The 12,196-nt window shown below is 43.5% G+C and overlaps 1 protein-coding gene across 1 annotated transcript; it reads right to left on the bottom strand.

Moving 5' to 3' along the window:
• Positions 1–286: 286 nt before the first annotated feature.
• Positions 287–12,148, bottom strand: BAG1 (BAG cochaperone 1). The gene is made up of 7 exons (XM_090274271.1): positions 11,572–12,148; positions 10,059–10,187; positions 8,202–8,284; positions 6,325–6,438; positions 4,053–4,160; positions 3,176–3,238; positions 287–2,659 (listed from the first exon to the last, which is right to left on the bottom strand). Exons 1-7 carry the CDS (start codon positions 11,678–11,680, stop codon positions 2,570–2,572), a joined length of 696 nt encoding a protein of 231 aa, XP_090130397.1. The 5' UTR covers positions 11,681–12,148; the 3' UTR covers positions 287–2,569.
• Positions 12,149–12,196: the final 48 nt, after the last annotated feature.

Here is a 12,196-nt window from a genome sequence, read left to right on the forward strand (position 1 = left end):
CCATGCCTCTGATTCTATTTTGCTCATTTGTTTGTTTTGTTCATTAGGTTCCTCTTATAGGTGAGATCATATGGTATTTGCCTTTCTCTGCCTGGCTTATTTCACTTAGCATAATACTATCCAGTTCTATCCATGCTGCTGTGAAAGGCAGGAGTTCTTTCTTTCTGCTGCATAGTATTCCCTTATATTAATGTACCACAGTTTTTTGATCCACTCATTTACTGATGGGCCCTTAGACTGCTTCCAGTACTTGGCTATTGTAAATAACACTAAGAGGAGCAAGCGACCAAAGGAACCATAACTGATTTAATGAGCCATTCACAGTTTCACTGTACCGGCCATGTGTACTTAGATATGCATGGCTTAATCTTTGAGACAAGCATATGCTCCTGGCAGAATCAACCAGGTACCGTTCTCCAAATATTTATTGAGCATCTACTATAAACCAGACAATGTGTTTGAAACACACTCTTAACAAAACAAAGAAGCTCCTTAACCCAAGGAACTTACAGTCAAGTATAAAAGGTAAATATTAACTCAAACAATCCCATAAATAAATCATCACAGACTATGATACAGGCTGTGAAAAAAAAGTTATGGCAAGCTATGAGAGAGGCCTTGAAATGTTCTCAGATAGTCCATGGAAGAGGGATTGAGTTAAGTTTTGAAAGATAAATAGTTACCTAGGAAAGGGGTGGCAGTGGTGGAAGGGTAGTATGGAGCTGTCCCAACAGAGGAACAGCGTGTGCAAAGACCCTGGGGAAGGAGAGGGTACAGAGCATCTGAAGATCTGAGCAAAGACCAGAGTGGCTGACCGCAAGGAGCAAACAGGAGAGTGGCCCAAGATGAAATGGGGAGAGGGTGGAGAGTAAGAACTTTGGCCTTTATTCTCAGAGAAATGGGAAGCCACTGAAGGTTTTTAAGCAGGGGACCGACATGGTAAGATCTGTACTTTATAATCATTCACAGTGCTCTGTGGAGAATGAGTTGGAGAGAACCAGAGAAGAAGTAGAAAGACCAACATGGGAGATAAGGAGGGAGAGGAAGAGAAAACGAGAGAGAACGTACAACCCTGTTGACTGGCAAGCAGTACAGTAGGGAGTCAGAGCATGGGCTCTCAATCAAACTACCCAGCTTGGTGTCCTGGCTTTGCCACTTACTCTATGACGTCAGCAAATTACCTAAGTTTTCTGTTTCCTCATCTCCATCATGGGTTAGTATCTGTCTACCTCTTAGGTTGTTTGAGGATTAAACAACGAACACATTTAAAGTACTTAAAACAGTATCTGGCAAACAACTTTTCATTAAATGCTGTGACCCAAGGCGACACAGCTACTAGTAAAAACAGGTAAGTGCTGAATAGCTCTGATTACAGTTGGTGGTGGGCTGGGCTGGGCCCTGAGCCTCACCCACTTGTCCACCTACCACCACCTTGTCTTGGTTCCACCCACACAGTCCTCGATTCCTGGGATTTCAATGATGCCCTCTCTGCCAAATAAGGCTGGCCTCAGAGTTGTCCGTCAAGTGCCTGTCTCCTGGGTACTGTGTGAAAAAATGGAGTGACAGCAACTGACCGGTTTAAGAGTGCTAGCATGCAGGATCACTCTCAATTTTATAAAAGTACGACTAGAACCACAGGATCTTTTGCCTCTCATACTTCATTAAAAAAAAAAAAGTTTAAGCACTCTTCTGCTTGTTGATGTGTATACAAACTATTTATTTTTAACAACAATGGAGAAGGGGCACAAAATGGACAGGGAACAGCCTTGAAGGAAATACAGATCTCAGGACAGTGTTAACAGAAATGCCTTTGAAGGACCTCCTGAGAAGTTTCTGGTTGTTTTTACCATCTGCCTGCTTTACTTATGTGCTCCCTTCTCTGCCCTTCCGGAGGCATGATTCTGAGTTGATTTCAAGCAGAGACTATGTCAACACTGGCTTCTAATCTTCTACAAATTTGCTTGGGGACAAGGAAGTCTATATATCAACCACAGGCTCCACCCTAGCAATAGCCCCGAGACCTCCTGACTGTGGCTTTGCAGGATTACTGGGAGGTAAGGACACGGTCTGTGAGCCAGCTGTTCCAGAATTAGGTCACAAAAAGGGATACTTGGACTACTTTGTGCTGAACACCTGTTCCAAGCCATTCACAACATTCCTGACTAGATACAACCTCCCAATGATCATGATTTACATCTATGGGACTATGGAATCACAAGAGCAAAAAAGCCTCATGTATCTGAAGACCAAGGTGGCCTATAAAAGCCCAAACTACCCCCAAGACAAACGGGAGTATCCAAAGGTCAAGAAACCTGGGAAGACTTGGGCTCTCCCAGACAAGGTGGACTGCTGGCTAGCACAGCCACACAGAGACAGAACAGGAAAACAGACAAGAGCTCTACTTAATATTGTAAAGACAATACTTGTTCTTTGAGAACGGGTGTAGAAGGAAAACTGGGAATTGGCAAACTGTCCCCAGCAGCCCTGGAGAAAGAGGTAACTTCTGTTACAGACGGGGCAGAGCTGGTGGCACCGTTCCTAGGGTAGCACAGCCTCTCCCTGCCTCACTTCATTTGGCCAGGGCCAAGTTTGTGGATTGGAGCCGCTCCGTCTCCTGGCAGATGTTCTGCTCCACTGTGTCACACTCGGCTAGGAATGCCTGAAAGATCAATGCATGACAGTGAGGGTCCATCCAGAGCTAGGCAACCCCAAGGCTCTGTGCTCAGCCACTCTGGGGAACCCACGGTGACTGACTCATGCTGAAACAGGCTGCGCAGGATGGCCTCAGCTTCAAAGTGAGGATGTGGGGGAGAGGGAGCACAGGACCAGGGTTTCTGACAATGTTCTAGGCCCAGAACCCCAAAAGGGTGGTGACAACAGGAAGCCTTGATGCTACAACTGTACTATTTCAGAGGGCACTGTATATATGAATGTGTCAGCCCCATCTGCTCCCCAGTGATCCTGCTTCCCAATTAATTTAAATTCAAATATAATTACAGGGATATGAGAGAAGTAATTCTCTTATGTTCTGGGTTCATGCTGAATGCTGAATAACGACCAAAAAAAAAAAAAAAAAAAAAAAAAAAAGCCACATACACGTCTACTACACCCTTCTTTGAACAGATAAACACAGACACAATGTTTTACCCTTTGAAATGTGTACTACACAACTCACCTGAACCTTTTTCACTAACCCCTTCCTTTTCAGTCTACTGTCTTTGAAATTTTCTGGTAGAATCTGTGGAAGAATAAGTTGATACAAAATTAATTTTCAGTGAAAATGACATAAGAACACATCAGAAATATCCACAGTACACCAAATACAATAGATCATGGGTCACCAGTGTGAATGGGACATGCATTTTCAGAAATCATTTCTCTGAATCTATATCCTACATGACCCTTCCATGGCTCTTGTTCTTATAAAAACTCCCTTTGTTCTCAGTGTCCGGGCCACAGAAACTGATCTTTAACATAGACTTTGTTCTTTCACTTTTCTCTATGTATGGATACTATGTTGTGGCAGGAAAAGTACCTTGGTTCTTCTTTACACCCCTCACCCCCACCCCCAAATCCCAAGCAGAGGAGTTCACCCTCAGGAATGAGGCATCAGGCTAGAAATATCTTTATTGTCATCTGTAAAAGGGAACATGGCGTCAATGATTCCCAACAGCTTCATAAGAACTGGGTCTGACTGAATTCTGTGCACATAATGAGCTCAGTGGAATATCAGTCACATGAATATCAAAAAGTGAAGCCTTATGTTTCTCTGATCAAGAGATCACTGACCATTCTGGATCCCAGCTTTGTAAGGACTGGGTGCTACTAGCACACATTAATAAAAATGATAAAAGCCCTGTGTTGGTGGGATGTGGGTGCCCAGAAATCAGGAACTGTCTTATCTTTCTGTGCATTCACCCAGGACCTAGCTGTGTCTGGCACACAGCAGGTGCTTGATATTCTCAGACAATAAGGCTGCATTACTGAAAGAGTGAAACTGATTAAAATATGGTCAAAGGAAACTAGTTTTTCTCAGGTGAATATTTACTTACGAGTGTGTCAATCTCCTCCAAGATCTTCATAAACTGCTCAATTGTGGCTTTTACTCTCCTATCGAGTTTGCCGAGAGCTTCAGCTTGCAAATCCATGGCCAGAAAGCCCTATGGAGAAATAATGCATTCTTGCAAAGGTTCCTCGAGGCTGATGGAAAACTCCAAGCTGAGGCACTGATGAAGCAGCCACACCCTGAGTCTAATAGGTTGGGCCAAACCTCAGACCTACAACTTCATCTCTTGGAAAAAACAGAAAAGCTGGCCCTGGGCCACCCCAAGCACTGCAATAGGCCACTCTATGATAGCCCACTGGAGCTGCAAATGCCTCCTCAGCTCTGGCTCTGGTGAAGCCAGAAGAATATACCTACACACAAGAGGTAGATGTTAAGAGCACAGGGTTTAGAGTTTGATAGGCCTGGACTTGAATTCTGCTGCCATTTACTGGCTTGTGATCTTGGGCAAGTTACTTAATCTACCTGCGCCTCAGTGTCCTCATTTCTAAAATGAAGATTATGATACCCACGACCCATACGGTTATTGTGAGGACAAAGGGGAATACATGCAGACCCTTAATGTAATTCCTGACATAGACATGTGTTAACAAATGGCAGCACTTATATTATTTTTATTAAATTGTCTTGCTCTTTATTCACATTGCTTGGCCAAATGGCCAGTTAGCTGGTGGCAACAGGGATCTCTGGGGATGTTTATCAAAACCAATAATTACAGATCCAGATTTGACAACATATAGTAAACATTAGCCAGCAATTCCCACTCAAAGAATTTATTCTAGTAAAAAAATCAGAAATAGTCAAAAAAGATTTATATCTAAGGATTTCAAAGAAGCATTGCCCAAAATGGTCAGATAACATTAAGTGATGAACAACAGAAAATTGGTTAGGTAATAAACCATGATATATTCATATGTGATGAAATGTTATGCAACTTTTGAAAAGTATGATCATTTTAATGACATAGAAAATGTTCAATTTTTTTATCCAATAAAAGAACAATTTACAAAGTGTGCATAACATCATACCAAATTTTTTTAAAGACAGAAATATAGATTCCAGGTTTTAGTAATGGTCATTTTTGAATTGGGGCCTAATAGGTAATTTTTATTTTCTATATTAATGCCCATATATTTATTTAAATGTTATATACAATCAGCTTGTATTAGTTTTATAATTAAAACACGAAAAGTTATAAAACGAGGAGGTAAAAAACAAATGGTCTGGGGCTGTTTCTAATCCTTACCTGGTTCCAGTATCCCACCTCTAAAGAAGAAATTGAGTTGGATGACCGCCCCACTAAGATCCAGTCAAGCTGGACCTTTTATGAATCAATAAGATGTTCTTTGCTTTGCTAAACACATTATATCAGCCTAGACCAGCGATTTTCAACTTTTTTTCATCTCATGGCACACATAAACTAATCACTAAAATTCTGGCCCTGACCAGTATGGCTCAGTTGGTTGGGTGTTGTCTTCCGAAGGTCACCGGTTCAATTCCTGGTCAGGGCACATGCCTAGGTTGTGGGTTCGGTCCCTGGTCCAGGTATGTGTGAGAGGCAAGTGAACCATGTTTCTCTCTCACATCAATGCTTCTCTCCCTCTCTTTCTCCCTCCCTTCCCCTCTGCCAAATAAATAAATAAAAATTAAAAATTAAATGAAATTCTGTGGCATACCAAGAAGTTTAATTTTTGCTGATCTGACCAAAAAATAGGTACAATTTTGATTCATTCACACCTGACAGCTACTGTTGTGTTGACTGTTGTTACATCATTTTTTAATTTGACAAGCTAAGGGAAAAGAGGTCAGTGACCCTGACTAAGTAGTCAGGTATTGCATGTTTTAAAAATTCTTGTGGCACAATGGTTGAAATCGCTGGACTAGACTGAAAGAAGTTACCTATTCTATTTCAGACAATACACACCCCTAACATAGCAAGTACTCTCCTAGAAGCACAAATGGATGCTGGCTGGGGTTTGCAAATAACAATGATAACACTTAAAGAGCACTTAGCATGTCTCAGGTTCAAACTACATTATTTAATCATCACAATAACCCTAAGAGGGAGGAGGTATCATCATTTCCCCCTTTTTATAGATGAGGACCTTGAGACAAAGGTAGAGTTGCCCCCAGTGATAGAAAGGGTAGAGCCATGATCTGAACCCAAGGAGTCTGACTACAGAGCCTGCTCTTGTAACATACATTTGTTTCTCCACAAAGTTCTTAGAGAAGATAAACAGTCAAAGTCCACGGAGAGTTACCTGCTGGATTCCACTAAGCTCTTTATTCAACTCTTCCAGTTGGTTAGCTATCTTCTCTACAGACTTCTCCAAATCTTTCAACTTCTTTAGTTCAACTTCTTCCTCTGGATTGCTCTAAAATGTTTAAGAATAAAACAAATAAAACAGAGCCCTGACCAGTGTGGCTCAGTTTGTTGGGCATCATCCCACAAAGTGAAAGGTTGCTGGTTAGATTCCCGGTCAGGGCACACCCTGGGTTGCAGGTTTGGTCCACAGTTAGGGGTGTGCGAGGCAACTGCTTGATGATTTTCTCACACATAGATGTTTATTTCCCCTCTCTCTTCTCTCCCTTCCCCTCTCTCTAAAAAATAAATGAATAAAATCTTTTTAAAAATGGAATGTTTAAGAATAAAATGAAGCTAATAATCACCAAAAACAGTATCCCCTGTCAGGAAAAAAAAGTCTGAGCACAATTGGGCTAAACCACTCACCAAAAATAAGTCTTAATTCTGTTGCTTCTTGGAAAGCAAGCCACAGGATATACATCAGGTTTTCGATCTACAAAGACTTTATACTAGAGAGAAGGTATTAGGTAAGCATTCTGGCAAGGCCCTGACAACTTGGATTCAGAGAATGGAGCCAGACTCAACCTCAGCCTGGGGTTGGTCATGAAAAGATAGTCTGATCCTTGGAGAGTGAACAAATGATAGTAAACACCTGTGAAGAGTCCAGAATGGCTAGATAGGTAGAATTCCACTATTCCTTTGAATAGAATTCCAAAATGTCACCCACCAACATGACAATGATGAATACCTTTATTGAGCATTCCCTCTATGCCAGGCACTATCCTAAGCACTTCACCAATATTGTTTTAAGCCTTACCAAAATCCAATGAAGGAGGCAGGCACTGTTTTAGATGGTGAGATTAAGGTTATTATAACCTAAGATCACACAACCAAAAAGAAGTAGAGCTGAGACTTTAATCAGATTTGGCTCTACACACCTCAGGGCAGCTCCAATCAGGGGTCCTACAGCTTCTTCAACCTCAGCCTTTGGGATCTGCCCATTGCCCATCACTGTTCTCCCTGACCTTTGAGCAAGAAATCTGGAGTATTTCCCCTTCTCTCAGATAAACAACTGATTGCCAGAGCCAGCATCTTCCTGCTTTTACACTATTCCAAATTATTCACATTCTTCTTTGTGGCGGAATTCAGAGTGTCAGTCTCCTAGCAGTTCCCAGTCTGGACTAGATTTTGTTTGCCTCTACTTTGCTAATCTCACCCTCTTTCCACTCTGAATCAGCCACCTCACTCACAGTAATGGAACTTCATGTGACCAACAATTCCATTGCGTCACAATGCAGGACTGGCCAGGGCCCCCTCTCATCACCCAAGAGGCTATTTTCATCACCTGCCACCAACTGGTTCTTTTTCTCTCTCAGTTCTTTAATGTGAACCTTTCTTTCCAGCCAAGGAGATTTTTCCTTTGTGGGAGATTTTAGAAAAAAGGGTGGTTAAAGGGAGAGAGCCTAAAACTTGTGTTTACTTTGTAAATCTACAGGTTTAACAAAATGTTCTCTTGCAAATCCCCTCCAACTGAGTAAGACCTGTCTTAGGCACCTTTCAATCAGACTGAGACTCCACCACCAACATAAAAACTGTGTTATTGAGGCAGCACAACTGCTCCTAACTTCAGAGCAGGAGCCAAACCAACAGAAGCCAGAGGGCATAAGAACAACAAAACTGGTGACCTCATCAAACAAACGGAGACCACATTTGTTTAGAGAGTGCTTCACCAATGCAGAACCTGAGTCCCCAATTTTGCCTTCTATACAGAACTATGCATAAAAGACCTTAGTCATTTGATTTGGTTGTATTCTGGTGGAAAAAGCAATTTACCTTTTTCCCAATTAACATGACTCGGCAGCCATTTTGTATTCCAAGTGCAGACAATGGCCTCTCCATTTCCTTCAGAGATTTTCCTGAAGAAAAGAAAGTTACACCAAGTTGTAACAATTGTACAACACTGAAAACAGATTTCAGCAAGGAGATAGACAAGTGTTTTCACTAATGAGAAGAGGATAACTTGGTGTAACCTTTTTAGAAGTGTCTTGATTCGGTAATTTCACTTCAGCTATAATCCTAAACAAATAACTCATATGTGCCTGCAAACTAACTGTTACACACAATAATTTTCAGTGCAACCTTATTCATAATAGTAAGAAACTAGAAAGAGCTAGAAATTCATAAATAGGGGGCTGAGAAACAATAGAAGACTTTATAGGCATTAACACTCATTGTTTCAGCAAACTTTAAGGCCACAATAAATGCTGGTGATCCAGTGTTTTCTGGGAAAAAAAGTTTTAAAAACTGTATAATCAATATGATCCTAGTTTTATCAACTAAATTTTTAAAAACACACACACAAAAACCCACATTGCTCTGGCTGGTGCAGCTCAGTTGGTTGGAGCATTGTCCTGTAAGCAAAAGGTTGCAGGTTCGATTCCCAGTCAGGGTAAATACCTAGGTTGCAGGCTCAATCCCCAGTGGGGACGCCAATTCCTGGTTTGGGCGTATACAGGAAGAAACCAATTGATGTTTCTCTCTTGCATCGTTGTCACTCTCTCTTCCCCTCTCCCTCTCTAAAAGCAATGAAAAAAAAAAGTCCTCATGTGAGGATAAAAAACAACAAAAGCCCACAAACAAGAACCTGCACTCCCAGATGCCAGAACAAACAAAAAAGCTGAATATAAATATGCTGAAATGTTATGAGGGATCATATCCAGAAGAACATTTTTTTCTTTATGCTTTCTCTATTTTGAAATGTGAGTTTTTATTCTCTTTATAATTCTAAAATGAAATGTTTTTAAAATGAAAACAAACAAATAAGGAGTTACACTGTGAATATAAATAAAAATGCTTCCCATCACTAACTACTTTATGATTGGCACTAAATGAGACAAATCTGGCCCCATCAGATACCAAAATAATGGGTTCCCATGAGAATTCAAAGATAGAGGGTAGGGGTGTGGAAGAGGTAGGTCCTGGCAGAAACCAGCATCATCCACTGGGCCTGCCACAGCCAGGCCCCTGGTAAGTTTGTTCATTCAACACCCTCTACCTATGTCAGCACTGTGCTGAGCACTGGACACACAGCAGTATCTCTGCCCTCACAGTTTGTTATTCTAACAGAGAAATCAGATATTGAGCAACTATGAAGACAATTAATTAATAGTAATTCCAGTACAAGGTATGCCAAAGTGATAGGGAGTTCCCTGTGAGTATATTATACAATGAGAAGAGGATCTACCTTAGCCTGGGTAGACTGTCCAGGTGCTTCATCAAAAATGGTAAGATTCCTGCCCTGGCTGGTGTGGCTCAGTGGATTGAACACTGGCCTTCGAACCAAAAGGTCATCGGTTCAATTCCCACCCAGGGCACATGCCTGGGTTGCGAGCCTGCAAAATGCAACCAATCTATGTTTCTCTCACACATTGATGTTTCTCTCTCCCTCTTTCTCCCTTCCTTTCCCTTTCTCTAAAGGTAGATAAATAAAATCTTTAAAAAAAAAGAAAAAGATAAGATTTCTGCCACCGTCATGTGACCAACTCTAATACCTGTCCAAACGCTTGGAAGTGTCCGGCACTTATTTGCTGAAGAAATAAAGAAACAGCAAATAAGAATTGTCCAATTTCGAAAACTAAGAGTTACCATTTCTTTAGCCATAAGGGCTCAAACTGGAAGGGAAATGCTTACCCTTAAATATGAGTTTCTGAAAAGGTAGTGGGACCCCTGTGGCCTCTTCGACAACCTGGGCCAGGTCTTGGACAGTTGGTTCACTACAGCCTTGTTGTGGAGTAACATGTAGGTCGTGCTTCTCATTGCCTGGGAAGAAAGAAAAGTATTCAACAAAGAAAACTCTTTCACATAAACCAATTTAGGCTGACACTTCATTATATTTAAGTACAGAGCTTTCAGCCTTCAAGGTGTAGTTCATATACAACCTACTCCAAACAGCCCCCATCTGCCCAGCTTTTTTTGGGTGACCTGGCCAAGGATTTTTGTTTCCTTTATTATAACTCACAATATTAGTAATATCAGCTAACATTTAAGCACTTAACATGCACAGGGGCTAACTAGGCTCATTTTATGCGCTATTTTATTTAATCCTCAGAACAACCCTATGAAATAGGTACTACGTATTATTCCCCATTTCACAGATAAGCAGTCTGTGAGTTCAGTCAAGACCTGCCTATGGAGACCCAACTGTGGAGTCAGAACTTGACCCCAGATCTGATTCCAAAGTCCATGCTCTTTATCACAAGCCACTTGCCTCCTGTGGCCTGAATGCCCTCTATTCTGTACTGTACTGGCCTTTGTCTCCTTTGCTATAATTGGCAAGGGACTGTTTTTTCCTCCAGGTGTCTCTCTCCCCTGGGGCACATGTAGGCACATACATGGCTGGTGCTCATTAAATAGGTAAATGAATGAATAAACTCAAAACAGCAGAAAATTTCTCTTTGGAGCAGAGGTGCAAATTCTTTTCCAGGTACCTGGGCAGTAAGGAGGTAGCCTGTTTACGGTACATTAGGACAAGCCTTGAGCCTGCTCAACAAACATGAAGTCAATGGGACGGGTGTTAACAACTCTAATTCAGAGAACAAAACAGATGCCTAGACAGGAGACATCCCAAGGTCACTCAAAACTGCAGGATCTAAAATCCTGGTCTCCAGATTCTGAGGCCCTGCGGTCTCCCAGGATTGGTCCTGAGGAAACCTCAGGGACTCAGCCCTCCCTTGAATTGACTGTTTAGGTTCTGTGTCAACTCCGACAGCAGGCAGACCCAAAGGGGCCCAGAGTGTGCGCTTGGACCCACGGCTCACTCAAACAGTGTACATGAGTTCAGATTCGACACACACATAGACGTCCCGACACACAGCAGTCATACACATGGCCAAATACAAGCCTGACACAAAGACCCACAGTAGCTCTGCAGGCCCACGCGCTCGCACATACAACCAGGACTACGACGTGAAGTATGACATCGAAGAGCAAACACAACCTGAAACAAAATACTGCGGCCACAGAGAAGGGTGCGCTAACACTGACCCGCACAAAAACCGGTCCCCCAGACACAAACAAGAACCCATACTTCCGGACTCCAAGACAAACTTATGGACACGCGCTGCCGGAGAACACGTGGCCAAACCCTCAGACCCTGCCAGACTTTCGTAGGGTGGCAAGGAACCCACCCGGCCACCATGCTCACTGTGGGTGACGGTCACGCTGAGTCCAGCTGCCGCCATTTCCTCACTCTGGGACACTTCTTCGCTTGGGGCCACCTCTTCGCTAAGGGCAAGTTCTTCGCTCCCGGTCATCTCTTCGCTCCGGACCACCTCTTCGCTTAGGGCCACTTCTTCGCTCTGGGCCGGGTGGAGCCGCACTTTTTTCTTCACCCGCGGCCTGCGAGCGCCACCGGCGGCGCCCCTGGTGGATCTGACATGCCCGCTGGCCGCACTCTGGACTGATAGCCGCTGAGAGGGAGGCGGACCGCGCTCGGCTGGGGGCACCGACTGACGCGACTCTCGGCCCGGCCGAGGGGCGCGCCGCCGGGGGCCCAGCCGCTCCCGGTGGTCTCCTCTCGGTCTTCGCGCGCCACCGCGCTCCGCCAGACCCGCACTTGTTCCTCACCCAGCAGTGGGAGCTGAACACCGTTCTTGGGAACCCCGCCGGGCTCCTTCAGTCCCTCCTGACTCCAGCCAAGCTCCTAGGAGATAGCCGGGTTTCCACCCAGCCCTAGACAGGGGAAGCCCCCCGGGCTCCCACCCCCTCAGATGGGGCCACGCCTTGCTGACGTGAGCCACGCCCCCATATCACCAAGTGTGGCCACGCCC

The sequence above is a fragment of the Furipterus horrens genome, unplaced genomic scaffold (genome assembly GCF_987537825.1).
Source record: "Furipterus horrens unplaced genomic scaffold, mFurHor1.1.pri manual_scaffold_4, whole genome shotgun sequence".
NCBI lineage: Eukaryota > Metazoa > Chordata > Mammalia > Chiroptera > Furipteridae > Furipterus > Furipterus horrens.